Genomic DNA, 26,029 nt, shown 5'->3' with positions numbered 1-26,029 from the left:
TTGGAGCTTCATATTTAAACTTTCAACCAAGTCCAGAACAAAGGACTTAGAGATATTTTCAGGGGTGACAGATGTTTAATGACTTTAACACATGCGCTAGAAATAGAAAATATTTTGGAAAAAATAAAAATATTAATAAACCTTTATGTCTTTGCATGACACACTTTTTCTTTAGTGTTACTCGAGGCAGGCAGAGTTGGTCTCCATGTTCCTCTGGATGCCATTTGGGGCCATATAGGAGATTTGTACAAAATGTATTGCAAGGAGCCAAGAGAGGCTTTCAGCTGTGTGCCTGTGAGATAGGGGCACTGCCAGCTACAGAGATCGTACCTAAAGTATTTCTGCGTTTTTCAGTACTGTGTTATCTTCTTCTCAATTGCTTGGAAAGATGCACTGATTTAATATTAATTACCTTGTACCAGCACTCTGTTAATTATTCTGCACAAATTCAACCAGGAATAATGTCATGTTGCCATCAAAGCTCTGCACAAATTCTGCATTTTAAAATGCACAGCTGGTGATTTTCCTTCCAACAGTGTGAAATGCACATTCACAAGGAGTTGGGAATCTGAGCATACTGACATTACAATAACAACTACTTAGGTAAGGTGTTTAACTGAATAAGCCTTCAGCTTATGACAAGTTTTCCTTTATAAATGCAAGTATTTAAATCACAAGTTTCCTGCTAGAGGTCAAAAGCAATACATTAAATTGCAATGATACAATATCTACCATAAATTCTTAAATGGGCAGTAAATACAGTCACTCAGCTATGCCACCTGGGTATTAACCATGTGACATTGCCAGGTAAAACTTCTTACTTCACCAACATCTGATGGACCAGATGTTGCAGCTGGAAGAATTCTTTCCACTGCTCTGCACCTCAGAGCAGAAGAGTGTGAGGTACCATGGGGATTGTGCCTTCCACACCTTATTGCGTAACATTTTCCAACGCACTTTTTTTCTGGAGAAAAGAAATCATATAAACCAGGAAGTGTTTAAGAAATAAAGCCTGTTTCTTAAAACCAGAAAAGTTTTAGCTGAGAAGTATGACATTTTGGTTAGGAATGTTAAAATTTTTGCATAATCTATGTTTGAGGAATATTTAAGGTAGCTTCTAAACATTTAGAAAAAAAATTGAAAGATTTTTTAGGCAGTTCTCCTAAACAGTGAGTATTAAAGAATTATGAGCTACGTTCTGACTTTCTCTTTTCTTTTGCAGATGGTCCTGTGTCAGTTGGAATGAGTATGGATATTGCAAGCATTGATACAATATCAGAAATAAATATGGTATTGTAGTTTTTGCAGTCTTTTTTTTATCCTGCTTGTTGATAAGCTGATGTCTTGTGCTTACAGCTGCTGGCAATATGAGTTTGGGCTTGTCTCCTTGTGAAGTCAATATGGGTTAGGAGGTGGATTTTCTTTTTCACTACACACAGTGTTTATAACACTGTAATAAACATAGAAATGCAGCTGCAAATCCCACCTCTCACAGATACTAAATGAAATTTGCTACTGAGTATTAATCTTAATGAGAAGCATGTGGATCAGTATTTGTTTTCCAGCTGAAATGTCTAAATCTTTATGCATTTCAGAAAAATAAAGATATATTCATGTGCCTTTGAAGCCACTCTCTTTCCCTGTGATTAGACACAGCTGAACTCAGACTGTTTTTCTCTTCTATTGTTGCTGTCATGCAGTGATTTATTCCAGCTGTCTTTAATTTAATTTGTATCATTTGTTTTTGAACTAACTATGAAATGGAATGTACTCTTCTACTTAAAGACCCTCCATTGGTACATAGAAATAAAAATAAAAAATCACAAATCAGATACTCAATATGAGTGTATTAATAATTAGTAATTATTGGTTACTATTTAGAAAGGGAAAATAAGGTCAGAACTTCAGATGAATTTATAATACTGATAAAAACACACCATATAATCAAAAGTTGTTTTGAAAGTGTTAAGAAATAGTGTCATCTTAATGTAGGACTGCAAGGCATATCTAAATTGAAGGGGAATTGGACTGAGTGCTATGTTCAAGGTCTCGATAAATTTGGTACCACTGTTTCCTTTGTGATGCTAAAAGGAGAAACTGTGCTAAAAGATTCCTTCTCTGTTTCCCTAACTTCTATTGTCTATCTGAATTTATTCAACTTTTTCCAATGTGTTCTTAAAAAATTCTTTGTTTATTAGCTTATGGGAACAAAATGATGTTTGGAACCACTTACATAAATCATTCTAAAACTTAAAGGTTTACAGAGCCAGATTATCTGCTTACAAATCTCTGATGACTTCAGCTGATTTATAGCCCCAGACTTAGGCCATCAGCTTTTGCTGTAAATGACCATACGAACAAAATCTCCCAACCTCACACTGAGTGCTAGAAAATTTGGCAGTACAAGATTCAGTACAGCTGCTCCTGGAGTGCCAGGGACGTGGAGAATCACGGTTTGTGCCCAGCAGCTGTTTCCTTATATTTCTGTAAAAGAGAATACAACACATCCTCTCTTTGCATGATAATGTTGGTTTTTTCCCTTTCAGGACTATACAGCTACCATATTTCTAAGGCAGCGATGGACTGATGAGAGACTTTGTTTCGATGGTAATAAGAGTTTGAGCTTAGATGGTCGACTGGTGGAAATGCTTTGGGTACCAGATACCTTCATAGTTGATTCAAAAAGGTCTTTTCTTCATGATGTCACTGTCGAGAATCGTCTTATAAGGATATACCCCAATGGCACAGTTTTGTATGCTATAAGGTATGTAAATACCACATATCAGCATTTATAATTGCATCTAGTTACATTTTAAACTTTACAGGTTCTGCTTAAGAAAATGGTGCTGTTTGTAAAAGTAGAATATGCATGGTCTCGTAGTTTTATGAATGTGTAATATTATTGACCAATATGAATAAATTCTTAAATTTAATGATAGATCTTCTTCCCTAAATAGACCCTTTTGCTTTCATGTAGACCAAACACAGGAACTGCATGTTGCCATTCCAGTTTGCAATGAAGATATCACAGGGGAAAGCAAGCTGTGATGATTGACTTGCATGATTTATTGTGGATTACCCTTTGTAGAATATTTTGATAAATATAACAAAATCTTAAAATATATTGCAAATAACAAAGGAAAATGTAAATGAGAAGGGAGCAAAGGGTGGCCTTTTTAGACTGCCACTTAACTCAGTTGTTCTGGAGTGGCTTCTGTTTGGGATACTATTACTCTTGTACATTAGATACCAGTAAATAATAGATTTTTTCCCCCCCTCACAATAGATATTAGGCTGAAAATATCATTTCAAGCAGGATGCATGGCATGTTTTTTTTATTTTTACTGATGAGCAATTTTGTCCCATTAATAATTAGCAAACTGATTTTTTTTTTCCCAAGGATCACCACAACTGTTTCATGCAGCATGGATCTGACTAAATATCCAATGGATAAGCAGACATGTACTTTGCAACTGGAAAGCTGTAAGACACTTAATCCTTATTATTTTTATACAATTAGAAAAATATATGTGATCTTTTTCTGCTAGATACTACCAGATTGCCTGGAATTTTCACAGAAGGCAAGGGACATTATGTGACCAGTCCCTGTTGAATTCCAGTAGGATCTGTGTGCAAAAATGTGTGCACACGTGTGCACATGACATCACTGAAAATAGCGTGGCAGTACTGAAATGCTGCAGTGCTAATTAATGATTAAGCACAATCCCGGGAGATTCTCACAGGCTTGGGTTTGCAGTGCATCCTGCAGTTACTCTCTTGGTCTTCAGAGGGAGTTCTGTGAGCAGGCATTTTCTAGCACAGATGAGATTACTTTTTTTTCCCTTTCAGACAGTATGTAATTTTTTCCCCCTGAGATAAAATTCCTTTAGGAAAGAAAGAAATTAAAATAAGGTGTATTTGTAAGGCATATACTTCATATTTTATAATTTACTGTTTTCATACTGAAAAAAATTACTGCATGGACAGTTCTGAGATGGATAGTAACAGATCTTGCTCTGACTTGTTTAATTGTCTCTGTGTCAGTGTCCTGGGAAAAAATGTCACCGATCGATGGACAAGAGTAAATACCCTTTTTCATTTTATCAAACAATATCCTCATATTTTCTTTGAAATTGGTTCTCTAATACTTTGTAGACATGATTACTTTGCAAACACCCAAACATGCATTTTTATAGTTAAATGTTTGCTGTTATTCAGATGACAAGACTCTAGAAAAGGATTTTTCTGCATGGGATAACATAGAAAGATAATTGATTCTGTAAGACGAAAATAGATATTTAAAATATATGTCAATACATGCTCAAAATATTTTGGAAGGCTTTTCAGTACTTGTAAAGTTTTTTTCTGTATCTTTTTAGAAGAGTGTGTGTGTGTGTGTGTGTGTTCTTTACCTCTTGTTGGTAATGACCAATTAGATTGCCACAAAATTTCATTTTAGACAGAAACACAAAGGAAATGAACCCAAAACCTTCTTCACACAGGCATCCCTCTAGAATAAGCAGTTTTATGAGATCTGTTTAACAAACAGTTTAACAGTGATTTGAATTGGAATTGGGATTTATCTTTATTTTCCTTTGGAAGATCACATTGGTAAATCAATGTGTATGGATTTAAATCAACAGTACTGCCTAATGAGTCATTTAGTATTTTCTCTAGTTCCAGAATGAAATACATATCCCACAGGAATTTACAATTTATTTGACAGGATTAAAAAAAATAAAAAGGAGAATTCCCCATATAATTAAAACCAAGCATTTTTCAGATTGATTCCATCTGCTTTTTCAACAGCACACAAGTGTCTCCTGTCCAAGGGGAAAACACAGTCGTGTCACAACAAATGCTCCCATTGCTTTGGTGTTTAGTTTTGAGGAAAACAGATAGAAGCAACAAATACAAAAAAGAAAGAGTGTGCCCTGGGCTCTGGCCTTTTTTTGTCAGTGCACTGCAATCATTTCTTTTGGGTAGGCTGGAGATGTTGTGTTTTTTTTTTCCGGATGTGATAATCTGTGTTAATTTACAGATGAATAATGTCACCATCCTAGCATACTGCTTGCCAAGACCATCACCTGGGTTTAGAAATTGTGAATGCAGACATGCACACACATCTGCACAAATATTGATGTTTATAAATAAAATGTAAAATCTATAGCAAATATTTGAGCTGAAACAAAGTGTTAGGCTTTTATTAAGAGATTGTTTATATAAAGACAAATATGTCATGATATTATGAAGTAATGGCTTTACACTGAAGCATCCCCAGTGACCTTTACAACATACTATTCTGCTACTGCTAGTTAGTAACTTTAATTATACTTTCTACATAGCAAAACACATTTTGGCCAACATGACTCTTGATTTTTTTGCCTGTTATTGCAACCCTTTAGAAGGTAATGCTGGCATATGTCAGGAAACAGAGAATTGCCACTCTGAGTCTCTGTTGATACGGGTGCTGTGACATTTGGGAAACTGGAGGGTTCCTGTTTTGGTTGGTGCTGCTTGAGAGGGGGTTCCTGCTCTCTGCCATGTGGCAGGAAACACCACCACACATCCTTGCTAGGCTGAAGGGCTTGTCCTCACTTTTCCCCCACACAGACCTCCAGATCAAATACATATTCACGTCTTGGGCCCATCTCTGAAATTTTATTTCCTTTTTGAACTTGTCCTTTACCATTTATTCAGTGAAGAGCCATGTGAAGGCACTTAACTTGTGCTTGACAATCAGTGAAAATTAAAATTAGCAACAGAAAGGTAAAGAAACTAATTTGTATTAGGCATTATGAATGTTTAATCCCAAATTTACTATTCCTGTAGTTAACCCTGTTGATATTAGCAGCTCATACTGTATCAACAATGTACAGGAATGAGACATTCTGGGCTTGAGGAATTAGTTAGGATAAAAACTCAGTGTCACATAAAGAGAATAGAGATTACTTGTAAAAGCCAAATAACATGGGCTTAAGGGTTTTGTCTCTATAAACTTTTGAAATGTTTTATAATTAGTAAAATATTAATCCCCTGAATAAAGAACAACTTTGCACAGAGGGAGCACTGTGCTATTTAACTTTACTGACTATTGGGAAGGCTCTCTGAATAAAAATTCTTCTTAAGAGTTTTGCAATTATTATTCCCAAAGAATTTTCATAGGAAGTATCACCAAAACCTATTAATTGTTCAGCTAATGAGAATATTTTGGAACAAAACCAACATAACCTGTGTTTCAAGATATGCTTGTTATCATTCATGTGGGCACCAAAAACTTCTCCTGTCTCATGCAACTTGGAAGGCTGAATATCTTATAAAAGCAAAACGGAATTTACTTTGGTACTTTCTAGTTCTTTGGACTTTTTAAATGTCTGCAGTTCATTTATACTGAAAGGAAGCAAAAGGAATCCATGTCTGGAGTCATGCATAAAAACTGGTTCTATGAGCCTTGTTTTGACTAAGGACAATGCAATCATTTGTTTATAGAAACTGTTACTTCTATTTTACATCTCACAAATCTGGGAAATTTCCCAGCATGTGGTTTTAGGGAATTGAAAACTTAGCTTGGATGCATATGCTTTTGGCTTAGTCTTTTGACACAAAATTGTTTCGGCTTTAATTGCTATAAATGTGATAATGTGAGCAAAGATTCCAGGCCATGATACCTTTTCATATAACTGCCAGTGACAGTGAAAACAAAATCTACATTTAAAGAATGAGCAGAGAAAGAATTTTCAGGTGATATTGTCATTTTAATAGGTAACCAGCCCAGTGTTTCCTTACAATAAAATTTCTGAAATCCTGTTTTTCCTACATGAGATGGCTGGAGAAATCAGTTCCATTTTTATCATTGCAAGAAAAACCCCCAAAACTTAAAAATATTAAAAGGCACTTAAAAAAAATTTGAATACATCTCTTTTTTCTGTGATTCTAGAGCTTGCTTTGTTTTGCAGCATATAGCCTTGTTCAGTGTATTGCATTATTGTCTCACTGTAATTTACTTACAGTCGACTGAAGTCTAAAAATAATCATCTGCTCATGTTTCTGTTCCCTAAGCTGAGCTATTAACTTGCACAATATAAATCTGTCAAATACAAGAATCATTGATCTAAGTAAGCTAAAGAAAAAAGATGTTCAAATGCTCCCTGTTAACATGCAAATTACATTAACATAATCTTGAATTAATCATATACACTAGTCTGTAAAGTGGCTGCCTTTTATATAATGGGGAAAAGCTACAGAGGTATTTTAGTTATGATTGTGCTGCACATTGACAAGTGTGTGCAAAATACAGTTGCCTTCTGATAGATGATTCATCCAGCTCCTAATTACTACTTGAAGGTTAAGAGGAAACCTCCTGGGGCCCCTGAAGCATGCCATGCTGTTGAGCCTGCAGAAACATCAGCTTCTAAGCTGGTGTCCTTGGCAAGCATCTGAGCTCCTAAGCCAAAACCTTGTCCCAGGTGATGATTCAGGCTCAGGTTGGAGCACAGCACCAGTGAGCAGCAGCTCTGCTGCTCTCCTCATCCCTTCATCTTTATGGGAATGGGGACCAAATGCACTGCACCGAGAGACAGCATCTTGGGATGCAACTCATGGCACATTTCATGTGTAGTCAAAATGCTGGCAAGTGCTGTAATTCATAAAAGCTCTATTTTCTTAGAGCCTGGTAGATTTTGCCTTTAGCATACCAGGTGGTACTAATCTATTTTATTAGTTTGTCATCTGTACTGAAATAGAAGATATGGAAAGACCACCTCCAGTAATGTCAGCTTTTAACCTACAAGACTTAGCATGTTCTTGGACATTTTGTCATGAACAAGCATTGCAGTCTGCTGAAACCCATCACTGTTTATGTCTAATTGTACTTGCAGGCACAGGAATAAGAAAGAGCTGAACCATAAGTGTGCCCAACACAAATTAATTATTGTGTAAAATAAACACTGTTGTTGGCTTGTGTGTCACTACAGGGGGTTATAACATCAACGATGTCACATTTTACTGGACCAGAGGCAATGATTCAGTTCGAGGTTTGGACACACTCCAGCTGGCACAGTACACAGTAGAAGACCACTTTACCTCTGTATCTGAAGCTGTGTATGAGACAGGTAAAACCACCCTTTTAACACTTTCTAGGTGCAGTTTGGACTATGGCTTTGGAAACAGAGCAGCATCAGGGAACTGAGCACACTGCTTTCTGTTAGGATTACAGTTTTGATGTTCTAATAATTACATTCTTGAAGCCATAAATACTTTTCCAGATGTTACTAGCAGAGACCCAGCTAATGTAAAGACTGAGCATTTTCTTGGAGGCTATACATTATCTAAGCAATTTAAACAAGAAACTACTGCTCCTTCCACATAATGTCAGGGAGAGCTCTTGTGAAGGAAGAGGAGCATATAATTGGGCATTTAAATTGGACACAGACCGGGGACGTCGGGAAACCCAGCTCACATCAGCCATTCTTTATAAGTCATTCTGGCTTTAAAAGGCACGTCAAAAGCCTCTATTCATCTGTGGAAATTCCAAGAATATGCTGGGTGCTTTAACAGCTGCAGAAAGCTGAGTTTCATGGCTACTGCTTGTAGGAGTTTCTGTGGCAGCCTCTGCCCAAGCCTGGTGGGCAGCAGGGAGCAGAGTGCTCGACCTGAGGTTCCTCTGCCCAGGGAAGGGTCAGGAGTGTTTCCACAGACCTGCTCGTGTGCCGAGCTTAGGAAACTGCTGCAGAAAGTTTCCTCTAACTGCAGGACCTAACCTCAGGAAACAGTGTGCTCCTGTTTGTTTTCTGGAGATTTTGAAAGGGATTTCTGAGAGTTCAAGACCTGCCAAAACTTTATGTTTCAGTTGCTCTCAGGTCTTTCCTTGCTGCTCTTTAGTGTGTACCTGGTTTCTCTTCTGCCCAAGTCAGCACACCCACTCAAGGGGTGATCTTTAAATCAAGACACACACATCCTTCAAAACTGCAGTTTCCCAGAGGATATGTTTCCAATTCTGAATCACAGAAATATAGTTTCTCTATTTCATTATTGGGTATTTCTGCTTTAATAACACAGCACAGAGGAACTTGTGATCTAATTTCTGATGGTAATTCAGGCTAAAAAATCAAAGTTCTCTAAATGGATGTAAAAGTAGAAATTAAATACATACCAGCAAGCTCTAGGGTCACAGAGTTTCTTGCTACTTATATAAGTGACATCTGCTTGCCCTGCTCCTCTTTACAGCTTCTGGGTAAGCAGCATCAGGTTCAATCAAAGAAGAAAAATCCTTTACTGCTGTTCTGCCCAGAAGGGTATTAGGACCTGTTCACCATACAGGAAAATGGAAGAAGAACTTGGTTAATTTGTATCACATTCTATCACAGAATCAGGACTTTAAAGACAAAAAAAGTTTGGTTGTTTTGTTTGGTTTCTTTGTTTGTTTTGGTTGGTTTTTAGTTTTGTTTGTTTTAACTGAACAGACCAATTGCCAATTAGAGTTGAAGATGCATGATCAGATGAACTGTACTCTTCTTCCAGTAAGTGATGCTGTCTTCCTCCCTTTGTGTTGGCAGGAATCATATGTGTGAAGTCAAAAGCCACTTTTTGTTTAAATTATACATTTTAACACATGCAACTTAATTCGATTAAAATTTCTCACACCTGCTTGTTTCAGTTCTCCTGTTCAAGAAAGCCGTGTTATCAAGTGCTGTGCAGTACTTTTAAAATTAAATCTCCTAATCTTCTTAATTTTCTACCGAGTCATTCTGAACTAGGTGCTATTTTCTACAGATTTTTTTGGAAAGCAGTGCCTACTGTAGGCCATATTAAAAGAAAAAACAACCAGATTGTGGAGCTGTGTAATCAATTTTGAAATGAAAAACTATGCTTTGCATTTCCTCAGCACCATTAATAGATATGAGAGTATTTTATAAATAACAATTACATGATAAATAACAGCTATTTATAACCACTACAATTCAAAGGGCTAAAGCTGAAGTTATGAGAGAAGAGCTGTGTGTAATATTTCCTAACACAGCAAAAAAAGCAATCAGGGTTTGATACTCTGTGAACTTGAACAGACAGTACAGCTGCTGTGAAATATTGTACAGCAGTGCAAAACCCAAGTTCACGTACAGTCACTGACAGAGCCAAATTTAAAATGCAGTCAGCAAAATTCCTGCATAAGTAACTTCAGTAAATTTAAGAAAAGGACACTGTGGATTAATCTTGTTTGTAGAACAGCATGTATCACATAATAGTAATCACATTATTGTAATCACATAATAGTAAGTCACTTTGAATAATGTTAGCTAGACTGCTGGCTAGGGTTTGGTGTTGATTTTGTTTTGGTACAGAACAATTTCATTTTGGACGTGGGTAATTTAATTGTGAGAACCATTCTCTACATGTCTTTAACTATAGTCCTCATTCTTCATGCACTGATAAACTCTTGGACTCCCAAACCATGTTATCTGCATCCGTGGCTGCTGGGTTTTTATTTTAGCTGTCCAGCCAACACCACCTGCATTCTCAGAGTAATAAATACTAATAGGAAAAGCTTGCTTTTCTTACTGGAAAAACATAAAAGCAATGAAGGACTGTTACAGTGTAGCTTTTTGTAAAGATAATCATAGCAATAAGGCTGGAATACTCTTTAAAAATTCATTTAATCTATTCTCATGTCACAAGGCAAGGTCATCTATATCTGCAGCCTACTTCCTGACAGATGTTTCTAGGAGTAAGTCAGACAAACCTCCAAAGTGTCTGCTTCACAGCCTTCCTAGATGATTTTTTTTTTCCTGGTTTTTATTATATGCATATTTTCCTCATGTCTAATCTTGATCTCCCTTGCTGCATTTCAAACCCATTATGTGGATACTGAAGAAAAATGTCCTGCTATTTTTCAGCAGTCTTTTCACTGTTTCAAGACTGTTTTATCTTTTCTTAGACCAACAATTTTCCTCTTTTTAAATTCATACAAGCAATTTTCTAGATATACTGTCTTTGCTATTGTTTTCCCATTGAATTATCATCTCTTTGTTGATGAGCAGCACCCTAAAATGGGTACCCTGTTCCCATTAGATATCCTCTGAGGATGGAAGGGGTTACTTGATGTGTTCCATGAAATCTGTTCCTCTTTATCCATTCTAGGCTGATATTTGTCTTTCTTGCAGAAAATCATCATGCATTTTTGCCCATCTTCAGCTAGTGATTCCTCCTAGTTCTCTGACTCCTTTATTGCCCTGTAACCACATATTCCCTGAGCTCTGGGAGCTGGTGATTCCCATCTGTGTGCAGGACCTCATACTGGTTGAATTCCATTGTTTTGCTTGGGTTAGGATAGTTGGTGAGATATTTTTGAACTCTAATCCTGTTCTCCAATGTGCTAACATAACTCCACTCCTAACACACTCTTGGTATGTCATCATGTTAGGGAACAGTTGTGGGCACAGGACAGACCCCATGTGTTCCCACTTGATAAATGCTTCTACTTTCACAGCAAGCAAAAGCTAATTAATCTCAATTTCTATTTTTAGCTGGAGAAAGAAGCAAAAATGTAATTTCAAACTTCATGCTAATTGGCTATTGATAGCTTTTTTTACAGCATCTTTCCTTAAGTCTCGCTCTCACTCCTCAGCCCTCCTGTCAAGTCCTCGGCAGCAGCAGGAGTGAAGAGGCTCAGCTTGCTCAGGTCTAATCTAATGCTGAGTCTTCAGCCCAGAAGGCAGTAGAGACATGTCAGGCAGGCAGGGCTCTCGGTGCACGTCCCCACTTTGAAAATTTAAAGTCAACAAATTGGCATATTCAAATGGTATTATTTTGGCAGAACAGAAGGAAAGAAGAGACAGAAGCATAAGTTAAGTCTCTACTCCTTGATGCATAAAGACAAGTTATTTGCTCTGTTAAAAAGACTGCAAAGGGAGCTGGCTGCTGTTCTTGTCTGCAGTCACTGCCAGGGTTGTCATGTCTGTCTCAAATCCTGCTTTAGCCTCCTTGGGCTAGAGGCCTGTCAGCCCTTGTGTGGCTGCGCAGTGCTGGAGCTCTGTGGTTCCCTGGCCACTGCAGGTTATCAGCTTCTCAGGGAGGATGTCACAACTGAGCCAGTGAGGAGTTGCTCTCATTTATAATTATTGGTCTGAAATCAAAATGTATACAAACTGTACATAGATTATATAAAGTTTGTGTAAGAGTGCATGTTCATCACAGTCTCTCTCTAAATAGAAGCACTGCCTTGCTTTGCCCTACAGGGTCGGTCATCTGCAATTTCCCAAGGTTCAGGAGATTATTTAGTTAATAATCAAGTTTTTCTAGGTTTTTCAGTACTTCTTCTCTTCAGGTATGGCACACTGAATAACTTTCCCTGTTCCATTTATCAGTTCTTTTATAATCTGCAATTGCTCTCCAACTGTTGTTTCTGAGAACATATTTTTTGCCATACAGGGCTCACAAAGAATCCCAGAACTGTATTCAGTAATAATCTTACCTGGTGAGTCTTCAGTCAGCATCACCTAAGATTCAAACAATTACCTGTGAATATCTATCTGCTACCATGTTATGTTCAATTTACCTGTCTGAGCTCGTAGCATTCTTCTGAGTTGATGCTGAAAAGTTTTCCATCATGAGTTGTTTCTGAGATACTTCTGCAATGTAGAACAGTTTAGAAAGAAAACAATTTTGGAAATTTTGAAAAAGTTACAGTAACATAAACCTATATGGAAATGCAGTGAGAGGAAAGAATATAAAGGATATTAGGAAGCAATCTTTATTAACTCCTTTGAAGTTCTTTATAGCATAGACATAAGTACACCTGAACACTTGGAAAACTTTCTGTGGCATAATTTTTTTCTGTTTTCTGTTTGTTTTGTTTGGGGGGGGGTTTGTTCATTTGTTTGTTTGGGGTTGTTTGTTTTTTTTTTTTTTTTGGTTGGTTGGTTTTTTAGTAGGTAAGCTAAGTGGATAAATATATGTGCACACATGCACTACACGAAAGGGTTTGCTTCATTCTTAAGAAATCTGAATTTCAAGCTTATTTTTTGTGAAGCATTTCCATGAAGATGAAACACATGTTGAGAAGCCCGGCCTGAGCTTTCATTTCCTTTAGTTCACCTCTGAAAAGCAAGTAAGAAAAGAGGTAGTTTACAAGATCTAGACAGAAGGACAGAAGACTGTTTTTTCTCTGAGGGAGGGAAAAAGGAGCTGTAATAACATATTAGCAATATATATTGGCATCCTTAGCATCCTGCAACAGTTGGAGAATTGCACAACTTACTTATTGTGTAAAAGTGGGGACATACTGATTTCTCACTGCCTATGTTTATTGTAACCAAGCAATAACAAAATTTTATACTGAAAACTACATTTTCAGTGTATAGTTAAACCAGTAAAATCTATTTTAGGCTCTCCTATCCTCTGCCCTTAAAAGACACGAGAAGAGAAGAAAATGATGCATTGGTAGATTTACACTGACGTGCTTGTGTGAGTTGTACATCACACATTTTAGCAGACACCCAAGGGGTCAGCATAAATAATTCATGAGAGAGAAAAGGATGCTCTTTGTGCCTGGCTGCACACCCCTGTGCAGGACACCAAAGTACTTCTTACATAAAGAGTGATGTGGAGCAGTCTTTTACTGGAGTAGAGTTCAGCAGAAATGGTTGTGGGAAGATGGTCCCATCCCAAAACGCCTGGAGTGGAAATTAGGAACGGCTGACAATATTTACAGAGAATTAGTCCTTCCTTAGGTGCCTCTGCTGGGACCATTCACTGGCCAGAGATGCTGCAGGAAAGAGCAGAGATGCAGCATTCTGCCACCAGCTGGAAACAGATGCTATAGAAAAATGGGATAATCAGAAAATGAATGACCTAGGGTGAAAAGGAAGCTTATTTAGGCTTATCTATTTCTCAAGAAGTGCAGCAATAGTCACTGCTGATAGAATCACCAGTGGCAAGTCTATACAAAGTGTTTGAAAATCAGAACTGTAAATTGGAATATTATTTTAAAAGCCAAACTTCAATGGCAGGTTACAAAATGACATAAACTAGTTTTTATTGCCTTCATAAAGATCTGACAGACCTAGACCTAGACCTAGACCTAGACCTGCTCAGCTACTGAGAAGGAGCCTGTGCTGGTATAATTTTTATGACACTGTAATAAAAATGTTCAGCTGGACTTTCTTCTACTTTTTAGGGTACTTAGCAGTAGAGAGGGTTACAGTAGGTATGGAGACAGTCATCTGCTCTATGGGCTTGTTCTTCATCTACAAGGTAGAGCTACTGTCTAGTTCTGTACTTCTGCCCTCTGGTAAATTCTATAAACCCCGAATTATTCAGTTTAATGTTCCTTTGCTGTGTGGTCAGTTAAGTAGAATACCTCACCTTCTGTCTGAGAATACCTCACCTCTCTATTCTGGCGTGTTTAGATTGTATATATTGACAGTCATTTAAGTTCAGGTTCATCTGAGAAACTGTTACACAGAGTAATTCAATGCTTTGGTAAGTGCTAATGCTGTGCCTTTGCTGCAGTTAGCTATCTGCACAGAAATTATTTCCATCACATTAGCAAATTTAAATCAGAGCAGTCTCACACTGAGGTAACACTCATCATGGGCCAGAAACCTGAATGAAGAAATATACATTCATTTAAATGCAAGTATTTTGTTGTCAAGCAAGGGGAAAACTTGACAGTTTTGAGGAGTTAATTTGAGCTGTACTTGAGTTAACCCTAGTAAAGTCAGGACTAGGATTGCATGAACCTCTTTCAATTTTGATCTGGCTGATAGCACCATGGTCTCAGATGTGCCAGTCAAAGGCAATGAGATCCAGCATTACCCTCTCCTATGCAGCTCACGCAACAGGAGCAGCAAATCTGTTCTTTTTACAGAAGATAACTTTTGGTACATGTGTGGTATAGATAAAAATGGGACTGCAATATTTCCCTATCTTCATTTTATCCCATTGCTCATTCCTTTAGCATGATAAGTATGCACTGAAGACTTTTTCTCGACTACTGCTTCTTTCAGTTTATTACAGGAGGAGCTCTGATGAATTCTATATATAGGTTGCTTCAAAATTTCCATTATAAAAGCTCTTCTGAACTCTTTAGAGAAATGCTGACACTATTATTATCATGTCCATGATGTGTCTTCTGATTCTGGCAAGAAGAAAGCCTTAAGGTTAGAGAAATGCCTCCTTGTTGTTCCCCAAAAAGCCACTCAGCTAGAAGCTGTTACATCTCTATTTCTCTTTGTTCATATTACTTCAGAAATTTCTGGCATCAGAAAAAAATAATAACACCAGAATATTCAAAGGATTTTTCTACACTTGGAAATTGCAGCAAAGTGGCAAACTGTGGCTTTTAAGTTTGGTATTTTGAACTAACTTCCCATGTACACACTTGACTTTTATACTGAGGTAAATAGAGATACAGTTGTAGGGCACTAACAAGGAGAGGGTGTTATTGTATGGCTGTTTGGCTGTTTCAGACTTTTCCTTCTAACAGCTGGTTCTTCTAAGGCTGAACCACAGGAATTCCCAGTGCCTGTGGCACTCTGCAGGAAAGGAGTTCTTGTCTCTTCACTCCCCTTTGCTGGGCATGTGGCTACACGTGCTTCCCTATGGTCAGCACAAAAGCACAACACAAACAGCTTTTGTGGAGTATCCGTTTCTCTTTCCCTAAACATGTCGCTGTTGTCTGCAGGGACAGTGTCAAGAACGCCACAGAATCCAAGTCCGGGGTAAAATGGGATTATTTAATTAATTACAAACTCCTTTATATAACTTGTTTCGCAAGAATGGCTAAGGCTATTGGTCACTTGACCATTCACCTCTCAGATTGATGAGCTGAATGCTACTACACCCATTTCAAAATACTATTCTCAGTGAACCAAAACAATATCCACAGTATTTCCACAGCAACCTGCACCTGCAAAGTAGTTTACAAAACAGCGAACCATTTCTCAGCTAGTTTGTGTGAGAATGGAGATTTTCACAGGGGGCAGTGAAAAACTGGAAAATTTTTGCTGCTAGCCTTTCTCAGCATCCATATAAACATGCTTTGTGCTGTAGTTTTCTGTTGTACACACTCAGTGCTTTTCCACAGCACTGTGCTCATTTCAGAGCACCGGTGAGTGCAGGCAGAGGCAGTAAGGTTGCACAGTCATCTGTAAGTTTTTCACTCCCTAACTTTTGAGTGCTTTACTTTGGTCTGCCTACACTTAAAATCAGTTTTGGTGAGCAAAATGACATTTATTGAAACAACTGTATTGGTAAAAGTCACAGCCTTGGCAGAGGTACACAGGTGTAAGGTCCCTCTTTTCACATAAAAGTGATGATAATGGTGTAAAACATCTTTGTACTTCTCGCCTCATGGAGATAGTTTAAGTGTAATGTTGGTATCCTTTCTTTCAGTCAGACACTTGGTGATCTCAATATACTGAACTTACAAAGAAGAACCCTAAATAGAGTGTATTTTTACTTTTGGAAGGAGAAAGAACTGACTATGAGAGGACAATTTGGTTCAGTAGGGAAGAGACGGTTAAAGTGGCAGAAAACGGAAAACAAGTTAATATTAGAAATTAGGCATTCATTCTTAGCAAACAGAATTATTTACTGAGAGAAATGGTGGATGCTGTATGTCTAGATATCCTCAGACTAAGCCTTCATGTCTGTGTGAAAGGTGGGCTCTATTCCAGCCAAAATGATTGAGTTCAAAGCAAGGGATAATTAAGGAAATTTAGAGGCTTGTGATTAGGGTCAGACTACATAATCTTGCAATTCTTTCTGGTTTTACAAATCCTTTTATTGTTCTCTTGATGCAGTGTATACAATGTTTTAAAAATGGCAATTTAGCCATACATTTTCTCATCTGGGAGCAATAAGACATTTCTTGGCATCCACTGCTTGTACTTGAAGGTTTTAAAAGTGCTCCTCTTTGTGTCTCACAGCACACCTGAAGGATGTACAAATAGCCTGTCTGTGCCTATATTGTTGTTGCTAAAGTGAATTCACTGTTCTGTAGTTCTGTCCTGACTCGCAGCAGGCAGCATTGGAAGCAAACATTGGTGCCAGAGAACAGGTTTTGTACTAAAATAGCTGAAGCTGAAGCAGAGCTGTCTGAGCACAGAGCATTAGTCTCTCACTGATATTTCACTGACATGCAAATGTTGTTAAAATGATTTCATAAAAACTTAAGAACACTTAATTTGGAACCTGGAACTTCAGAACAAGAAGTCTTTTCTGCCCATTTAAAAAGCAATATTTTGCTTTCCTGTAATGCATTGAACTGGTAACAATTTCAGATCCTGTGCTTCAACACAGCCAAATTTTGCTCAGTTAGTGAACTGGATAACAAATTCAGGCTTTGCTTACAAGTATGCTCTCCCCTCATGAAACACAATTTTGTATTTGACTCTGAGATCCCAAAAGTTCATCTTCTGGAAATCACTCACTTAGAAGCAAACCATTTGTGCCACAACAGTGAGACTTCTCAGAGCAATAAAAACACTGTAGTGCACTAATATGAAGGAAAAACAGATAATGAGGATGCAAAGATACTGCTTGGTTTTAAGTGGAATATAAGAGGTAGGTCAGCAATATCAGAGCAGGTAACTTCAATCCACATCTTGAGCAATAGTAAATGAAAAGAAAAGCAAAATAAACTGGATATGTGAGATAGATGAAAGTAAGAACCCATGCCAACTTCATGAAATGACAATTCTTACTACACTAGTTCATGTAGTAGCTCATTCATTGCTATGAATAACGACAGCTGAATCCATATGCGATTTCAAATTTCCTTGCCTAGTGTTGTATAATGAAACATCTTCTTCATGCATTGATGGATTTATTTTTTCCTTTACTAATCCTCATTTAACTTCCAATTCAAGGTGCCTTTAATAAAACTCTGGATATGGTGACTGAGTGTTACATATTTGATTGTTTCCTTCAGTCCAGAGTCTTCAATCTGAATTTTTCAGTGCCGTGTTTAATTTTTACAAGCTTGTTTGTTAAGCTTCTACTGCACTGTAGTGCACAAAATGAATACAGGTTGTTATTTCAATGATCTTTTCATGAATTGCACCTTCACAATGTTTTTCTCCCCTGCTCCTTCCACAGGACGTTACCCAAAACTTGTGTTTCACTTTGAACTCAAGAGAAACATCTTGTATTTCATATTAGAGACATATGTACCATCAATCCTACTGGTTGTGCTCTCCTGGGTATCGTTTTGGATAAGCCAGTCATCAGTTCCAGCCAGAATCTGCATAGGTGAGAAGAATAAACCACCCCAAACCAAGGGTTGAATCCTTAAGATGCCTTCCTTATTGTATGTACTTGGCATCCATTTCCTGAAGTTGCAAACACTTCTTATTTTTATGGAATTACTTTTTGGATTTGCCATACTCAGCACACCACATGGATTCCCCTCAAAGCCTTGCTATTCTTTAACTAGGAAAAATGCCTTTGGCAGCCGCAGGAAGGAGACTTATAGGCAGGGGAGGCTGCTGAAAGCAAAGGAAAAAACTGTCATTTTGGAAATAATTTAAACATATTCAAATACATGGCATGTACAGACAGAATTGTGAGGCTTTTGTGAGGTCTAATGATACATACTAATTAAAACATGAATAATAAGAGAATTATAAGAGATTAAATATAATGAATTTCAAATAAAGGATATTCTGAGAGGGAAAGAATGCAAATCAGGTTTGATCATGCTGCAGGTGGGATGGAAAAAACACTCCTACAGAATAGGGAATAAAGAAGGATTTCACATTGAATGAGGCCAGTGGGCAACTACACTGAGCAAAGTGATATCTGGATATTTTAAAGGGAGCTTTTGCATAGATTTGCAAAAATAATGTGTTAATCATAAATATATATTCCATGACACCAAAATCTCTCTCATTTTAATTTTCAGTCTTCTCAGCTTTGCTAACATTTTCCATTACTGTTTTTAAGCATTTAACTTCAGAATCACAAGCTTATTTGAAAGTCTTTTTTCTAAAACATGACCCATTAAATGCTATGGCATCCTAGAAGTTTCAGGTTCAGGGCAAACTCTCCTGCAGTAGGGCCCTTGGAGTAGAGGCCCTCATTGCCATCTGTGTTACAGTAGAACATGTATTTTTGCATTCCACAGGTGTCACCACAGTCCTTACGATGACAACACTGATGATGGGAGCCAGGACTTCACTCCCAAACGCTAATTGCTTTATCAAGGCAATAGATGTATACCTTGGTATCTGCTTCAGCTTCATCTTTGGAGCACTGTTAGAGTATGCTGTGACTCATTTCTGCACTCTGCATCAACTCAGCTCGAAGGAAATTCCAAAGGTATTTTAATTATTTGGCTGTTGTCCTACAAACTGGACTTAAATGATACCTGCTAAAAAGAATGAATTCTCTTAGCACTAATGGTAGATGTATTTAAGGGAGTTTCTTTTTTAGAATTAGGACAGGGAAACATAATAATCTTGAGAAAAAAAAAGTTTGTATACCTGGAGCTTATTTGGAAGAGATCAAACAAACCTAAGTCCCCTTCCTTCTCTCTTTTGGCATGGACTTTATGGCCATTTATCAATGTGCTGGATGTATCACAGAAATCACAGGCACTTCTTGTCTCCCAGGCAATGGCACATACTCACACAGTTCAAAAATTAGGCTGAGCTTGGTGACTTGATCCTATTGCAACATGGAAAAAAAAGAATTGATCACATTCCATTTATGAAACCTGCACATGCATGGAACAGGAGTCAGGCTCCTGGCAGACGGCTTCATGTGCTGGGTGTATCAGGTCCCAGCAGCCTTCTGCTCACGCCTTCTCTTTCAACAGCTGCACCTGAAGTCAGACTGGGATCCATTTTCCCTTCTGCTTCATTATTATAGCAGCCCTTTTTGTGGCTCTGAAGAGTTTCTCACACATCTGAAATACTGTGAAATATACTTAAAATAAAAATGGATGGAATCGACATAGGTATTTTTGAGTCTGGTGGTTGCTGAATTGATCAGGACAGGTTCATGAAGAAGTTTTGTCACATCTTCCATCTCCAGTGTACAGCAGTGCTTTCATAAGCAAGGAAAAAGAACTCACAAGGAAGCTGGAAGATGATTGTCTTGCAGCTTTTAATTACAGAACTGAATCTAATATGCATGATAGAAAAGAAAATTTTAAGCAGCCTATGAAATTTCTGGATTAATAGAAAAAAGTAAAACATGGAAAATGAGAATAACAGGAAGAAAAAAAAAAGGCAGAAAGAAGTTAGGTTGAGTGCTGTAGGGATAAACGTCCAGAAGAAGAAAGATGTTAACTGTTTAAGCCAAATTAGAACAGAGTATCACAAATGCCTAAGCAAAGCTCCTCAATAGACCCAAGAAACAGGATATTGAGCTCAAGTGGAGGAGCTTCAAAACCTTTTGAAGATCAGGAAATATGGGGGGGGTGGGGGGGGGGGGGTGGTGGTGTTTATGTCTAGACAGTTCATCAATTAATACAAGATTTTGGCTGTTTGGAGGAAAGATAGGTCCTGTAAATACACAGGAATATGTTAAAAGCTGTTGTTGGGCCTAGGTGTGTGAAGAAAGACTGCAAAATGGACACAAAGCTGAACCACCCAGTGGGTTTTATGAGATAACATCTATCAGGGGATTGTCTGCAAATGGGCAAACACTCATTTCGAATGAGGATTTGAGTGGAAAGCCTGGAAGTAATTTTTGTTGGCAAGGAAACGTCAGTGACAATTCCCTGTGAGCATATCCATCTTGTGAAGTAAGTGGTTGTCATTTTGCTCATAGAGAAGGAAAAAAAAGCTTGGAGGTTTGGGTAAGAAAGTAGAGTGTTTCAGTGCTTGGATGATTAAGCATCTTTGTGTCTGTGAAGGGCACTTATTCTGTCCTTGCCTTCACCTGCCTGTGTCAGATTCCCTTTCTTCTGGAGCATGTACTAGTGCCTGCAGATGGGGTGGACATGGGAACTTGTAGACTTCAAATATGTGCATGGAAGTGAGGTACAGCCCTAAAATGAGAAAGAAAAGTTTTGTGATGAACTTAATGACCAAAAGGAATAGTCTTTCACTTCAGGCATGTTTTCTGCCTTCTCCTGGGCATCAGGAGTGAGCAAGCAAGCCAAACTCACTTCTTGCCCACACAAAGATAGAGGGATATAAGGGAAGGAACAGTTGTTTAGTCCTGTATCAGCTTGATACTCTGTAGAATAAGGAAAATGCCTGTCATGTCCTTTTCCTACTGTAGCCAAGGGCAAGCACCACTTACTGAGCAGGGTGTCATGGAGAGTACACCTGACTTGTATTTCTCATTTCTCATTGTAAAAACAAAAACATCACAAGGACAAAAGAACCAGCTAAAACCTCATGCCACTGTCTAGCAGGTACTTAGCAATTTATGTGCAAGTATCGTCACTCTGAATGTGTTGTCCTCATTATCGTATCCTCTTGTGGACACAGGTTAATTGGAAATCTCACTTCCCAGTTTGTTATTCCCATATGTGAGCTGATAGAAAATTCGCACTCAGAATTATGTAAATAAACGTAGGAGGTGAAATGGAAATGTCACCCTCTCTCTTGTATAGGAATTAGTTGTACTCACTTGCTTTCCACTTCGCTCTTTAACAAAGTTGGGCACTGGCATTTCAAACCCTTCTGAAGCCCCTGAGATCTCCAGTTTAGAACATAAACAGGTGAAAGAGCTCATCACATCCATGCTTTTGCAATGTGTCACATCATGTGAAACAGGACCCATGGAGACAGCTTCAAAACTAATGGCAAAAGCAGAGGAACCACCTGCTGCAAGGAAAGTCGGGCAGAATGCGCCATTCACATCAGCTCCTGAACAGCAGGCTGCTTAACAGGAGAGGCTGCCTCTACTGAGTTTCTTCTCTTTTGTACAAAGACAGTAATTGTGCCCTCATAAAGCAGAGAAATCCTCCTTGGACTTCCTCTGTCTTTTACCTAAACCTCCACCTGTAAGGCAGGACGGAGAACAGTTTGAAAACTGAAAATAATTTTGCAGGTGTGGTGTTCAGCCTCTGTGGTATTTCTGTGCATGCTTCATGCAGTCTTTATGAGCACCACACAAGCTCCAGGTGTGCAACACTCCAGGCTGAAATATTTTTAAACTTGAGCAGCTTTATTATCCAGTAAAAGTGACAACTTTCCTCAATTGTGCTGGCTCTTGGATGTCAGCAAACACTTCACTTAGTATAAGCAGCAGCCACAGTAGCAGGTGCCATATACAGTGCTTTTTGGGTGATGTACAGCATCTTTCCTGGGTGGTACTGATTTGGTATCCAAACTGAGCCCTTTGTGCCAGCTGCCATTTCCTCTTTGACAGCTAGCATCCCGAAAAAACTTAGTATGACATTTAAAATTGGAGTCAGAGCTGAACACTCAAAACACAATTTCTTTTATTGATATAATGTAAACCAGCTTAGTCTTTCCTCATGCTCAGTTCTCCATAACAATCTGGAAAAGTCCCTTGATAAACCCACCCTATAAGACTGCAGTTTTTTTATAAACTAGAAGGTATGGCTCTCTTCTAGACTAGCTCTCTCCTTTCTCCTTTTCAAGCAGTGTGATACAGCACTTTTGTAAGTGTTTTGCAAGAGCCCTGCCTTGTTGCACTGCAAACAGAATCCTGTACATATGCACCGCTTACGGTATTTTCTGCTTAAGTTAAGAGCTGCCCCTCAGGGAGCTGAAAGGAGTCAAGAACAGCCTAATAACACATCAGCCTCCTGGGAACTGCTCACATGCAGTTGTGAGGAAGGAAAAATGGCACGTACACAATGTCCTTTCATGCTCTGAAATAAAACTAATTCTGAACAACTTGTAGCCAGCCTTACCAGAGAGAAAAATAGACTCTTACAGTGAGCAATGCCCCAAATCCTGATGGCTTTGAAGTACAAATGTTTCTCTGCTTCCCCCCACCCCCTCCCCATGCCCCCCCTCCTGAAAAATGAAAGCAGGGGAAAAAAGTCAGGACTCTTCTATCAGGTTCCTTTATTTTATTTACTTTTGAAGTGCAGAGTGCATTCATTAGGCTGTTGCTCTGGTGCCTCATTTCAAGTGCCAGGGTCTGCTGACAAAGGCTCCTCTGCCATCCCCAGAACTCCCCTCAGCTGCCTGAACTTTTTGAAGCAGAAGAGAGATATTTATAACAGAGTCAGGCCCCAAGTTAAAACTCGAGGTTTGAATTTTAGTACTACCCTGGGGATTATTTAAGGTTTAGACTGAAGTTTTATGGATTGATCGTCTTAATGCTTTATAGGCAGATTTTTATCCCAGCCTTTTGCATAGAGGTGTGGGAGGCCAGGTGGAGGATGACAAGGTTTTTTGGTCAGTGTATTTTTAGGATGATATGTTGTGTTGAGCTACATTTATCTCTCTCACATAAAATATCCCAGATTTTTTTTTTGATTGAAAGTGGAAAGCTGTAATAATCCCTTTTCTAGCTCCATTTGTTCTGCTTCACTGATTCACAGCAGTTTGAGGACATTGTCCAGACTCCACTTTAATTTCCAAGAGTGTCAGTAATTTTAGATGAAGGAAGACTCAAGGCTCATGCTGTACACATGTATCCTGGGCAGAGGAGCAATTCTGTACCAGCATGGAGATCACTTAGGTGACTTAATGAGCTTTCTTTGACTTTAATAGCTGGGATATTTCTAAATGAGCTTTTTGTCTGGCTGCACATAAGGATGTACATCTTAACCTTTTGAAAGCTTGTCCTTGTGGAAACTGTTTCTTCTAATGGTGCAAATGGAAAAAAGCAAGTTGGTCAGAAGAAAGAGATTCTGCATTCTACATTTCACAAATAATTTTTTTAGACTTGTCTTACATTTATGCCACCTACTGATTTGGGAGGTAATAAAATCAATAGGAGAAAATTAAAATTATATGTATGCCTACCTGAATTAAAATGACCCCTCATCCGAGTATGCATAATAAGGTTTAGTTCAGATACCAAATTGGAGCCAATCTCTGTAGCTTGTTTCTGCTGGTGTCTCTGCAATATCCCAAACCAAGCCAAATACCCCAGAAATTCCAAGGAAGTTTTAGAGCTGAAGCTGCAACTGATGTCTAATCCTGTGTCCTCTGAGTCAGGAACAGAAAACCCGCTGACTTCAAAGGGTGAAGATTTCATACATGAACTTTATGGCTCTGAGCCATTTCTAATCAAAGAAACAAAACCCACCAGAAGGCTTATACAACATTCTCCAAAGACCTGTCTTGATGCAGTGAAGCACATAAAAATATTCTTAACCCTAGCATAACTTTGAACTTAAAGCAGGGGTTTCAGGACTTGAAAGAAAATATCACAAGCTATTTAGTATTAAATCAGCTGTGGGTGGGGCTTCTCCCTCTTTATTTTTAAAGTAACTTGATTTTCATCACGAAGCACCAGAATAAAGTAGCCAGTTGCACACAAGGAGAGTGTCTTGTATCCTGGGGTGCTTGATTTGGGGTGCAGCCAGCTCAACTGGCTGGTCTGGCAGCTCACCCACCTTCTCCATCTCCAGGCTGGGGCTTTGCTTTCACACTTTCTGGGCACTAACCTTTGCCAGTATTTGCCCTGAGCAGAAGACAGTTTACTGTTGTGCATATCAGGGATCTGCTGCTATTTTAGGTAAAGTTCCTTGTTCTTATTTACAACAAATCCAGATTTACTTGAGAGTCCTTCAAAAGCTTTTGCTGTATGGTGTTGCTTAAGCCAATGTTTTCCCCATAAATGGAGGTTTTGAAAGCAGAAAGGAGCTGTCTGGTGCATGTACGTGCTTGTCCTTGAAGTCGAGGAGTGAGATTGAGGAGGAGTCATAAGAAAAATCCCATTTGCTGCAGCTCTAAAGTAAACAGGTGATGAAACATACACTTAAGTACCTGCTGTTTTGTTCCCTATCAGATTGTTGATGATGATGCTGAAGAAGAGAAGAATGGAGTCCTGGCAGCAGTGACAAACAGTTGCAGTGCCCCTGATAATATGAACAAGACCAATTCAAACAAAAGCAGACAAACCAGCACTGACAGACAAAGGGAGAGAAGTCAACACAGTGTGTGTAGTTCAGCAATGTCAGTAATGAAAAGACTTTTCTGTATCTTTGATTGCTTCCATGTTAAAAATCCTTACCACATAGACAACTATGCCAGATTCTCTTTCCCATTATCATTCATCATAATTAATGTACTTTATTGGGTGTATTATTTGTATTTATAAATATTTTATTTTGTAAAACTTGTTTAAAGTTTAAAAAGTGGATGTGGGAGAGCAAGTTGCAGAAAAATTGAGAAGTTACATTTGGATAAAGGGATATGAAAGGACATGCCATCTTTTCAAGTGTGTTTGAAAATTTTGTTAAGTCACTATTCTGCTTTTAAATGTCTGTCATCCAAAACTGGCTTCCTATTAGCATGCATGTCCCATACAAAACTACTTATCAAAGGCCAGTAAGTCCTTTTTTAAATATTTAATGGTCAACTTTGTAAAATAAGAGTTATATTATACTTGTTTCTGAACTGCATTGAATAAATGTAAAAATAAAATGAAATATTGTTTTCCTTTTCTGCTTTCTGTACTCAGTTCCTTCTAGTTTTGTCAATAATGTATAAATTTTCCAGATTATATAAGAAAATGTTTAATTGCAGATCAAAGTGGTTTTGCTATGTAGCAAGAAACAGTTTTGAAGACGTGAGCTACCAACACAAACCAAGCAATCTGTTCCTCTTTGGAAGGTCACAAATACATGTTGAGATTCCTCTTCATCTTCAGACAGAACTCCCAGAGACATCAATGGCTTTTCTCAGTAAGTGCAGGGCAGACTATAGAAATGGACTGGAGCCAAACGTTTTACATCCAGAGGGATGTATTTCCCTGAGTGAGGACTTGCTTAGGTGTTTGCCACTACTTAGTGGAATATGGCAATTTATCCTGACGTTTGTACTATGTACTCTGCTCAGTCACAACTGCCTGGGTAACTATTATGCAGAGGAAAAATTTGATAGGCTTAATTTTCAGCTTAGTAAATTCCTCTTGAATC

The 26,029-nt window shown here is 38.2% G+C and overlaps 1 protein-coding gene across 1 annotated transcript in view; it reads left to right on the top strand.

The window, feature by feature from the left end:
- LOC138112520 (gamma-aminobutyric acid receptor subunit pi-like) overlaps nucleotides 1–25,551 on the top strand; it is a 46,982-nt gene extending 21,431 nt beyond the window's left edge. Inside the window, exons 4-10 of the mRNA XM_069019780.1 lie at nucleotides 1,223–1,290; nucleotides 2,547–2,764; nucleotides 3,401–3,483; nucleotides 7,974–8,111; nucleotides 18,097–18,249; nucleotides 19,124–19,317; nucleotides 24,898–25,551. Of these exons, the coding sequence (XP_068875881.1) occupies nucleotides 1,223–1,290; nucleotides 2,547–2,764; nucleotides 3,401–3,483; nucleotides 7,974–8,111; nucleotides 18,097–18,249; nucleotides 19,124–19,317; nucleotides 24,898–25,209 (1,166 nt within the window). The 3' untranslated portion in view covers nucleotides 25,210–25,551. The remainder of the gene's footprint in view (nucleotides 1–1,222; nucleotides 1,291–2,546; nucleotides 2,765–3,400; nucleotides 3,484–7,973; nucleotides 8,112–18,096; nucleotides 18,250–19,123; nucleotides 19,318–24,897) is intronic.
- The last annotated feature ends 478 nt before the right edge of the window (nucleotides 25,552–26,029 follow it).

Source organism: Aphelocoma coerulescens, chromosome 6 (assembly GCF_041296385.1).
Source record: "Aphelocoma coerulescens isolate FSJ_1873_10779 chromosome 6, UR_Acoe_1.0, whole genome shotgun sequence".
Classification (NCBI taxonomy): Eukaryota; Metazoa; Chordata; class Aves; order Passeriformes; family Corvidae; genus Aphelocoma; species Aphelocoma coerulescens.
This window is presented reverse-complemented; position numbering and strand designations above follow the sequence as displayed.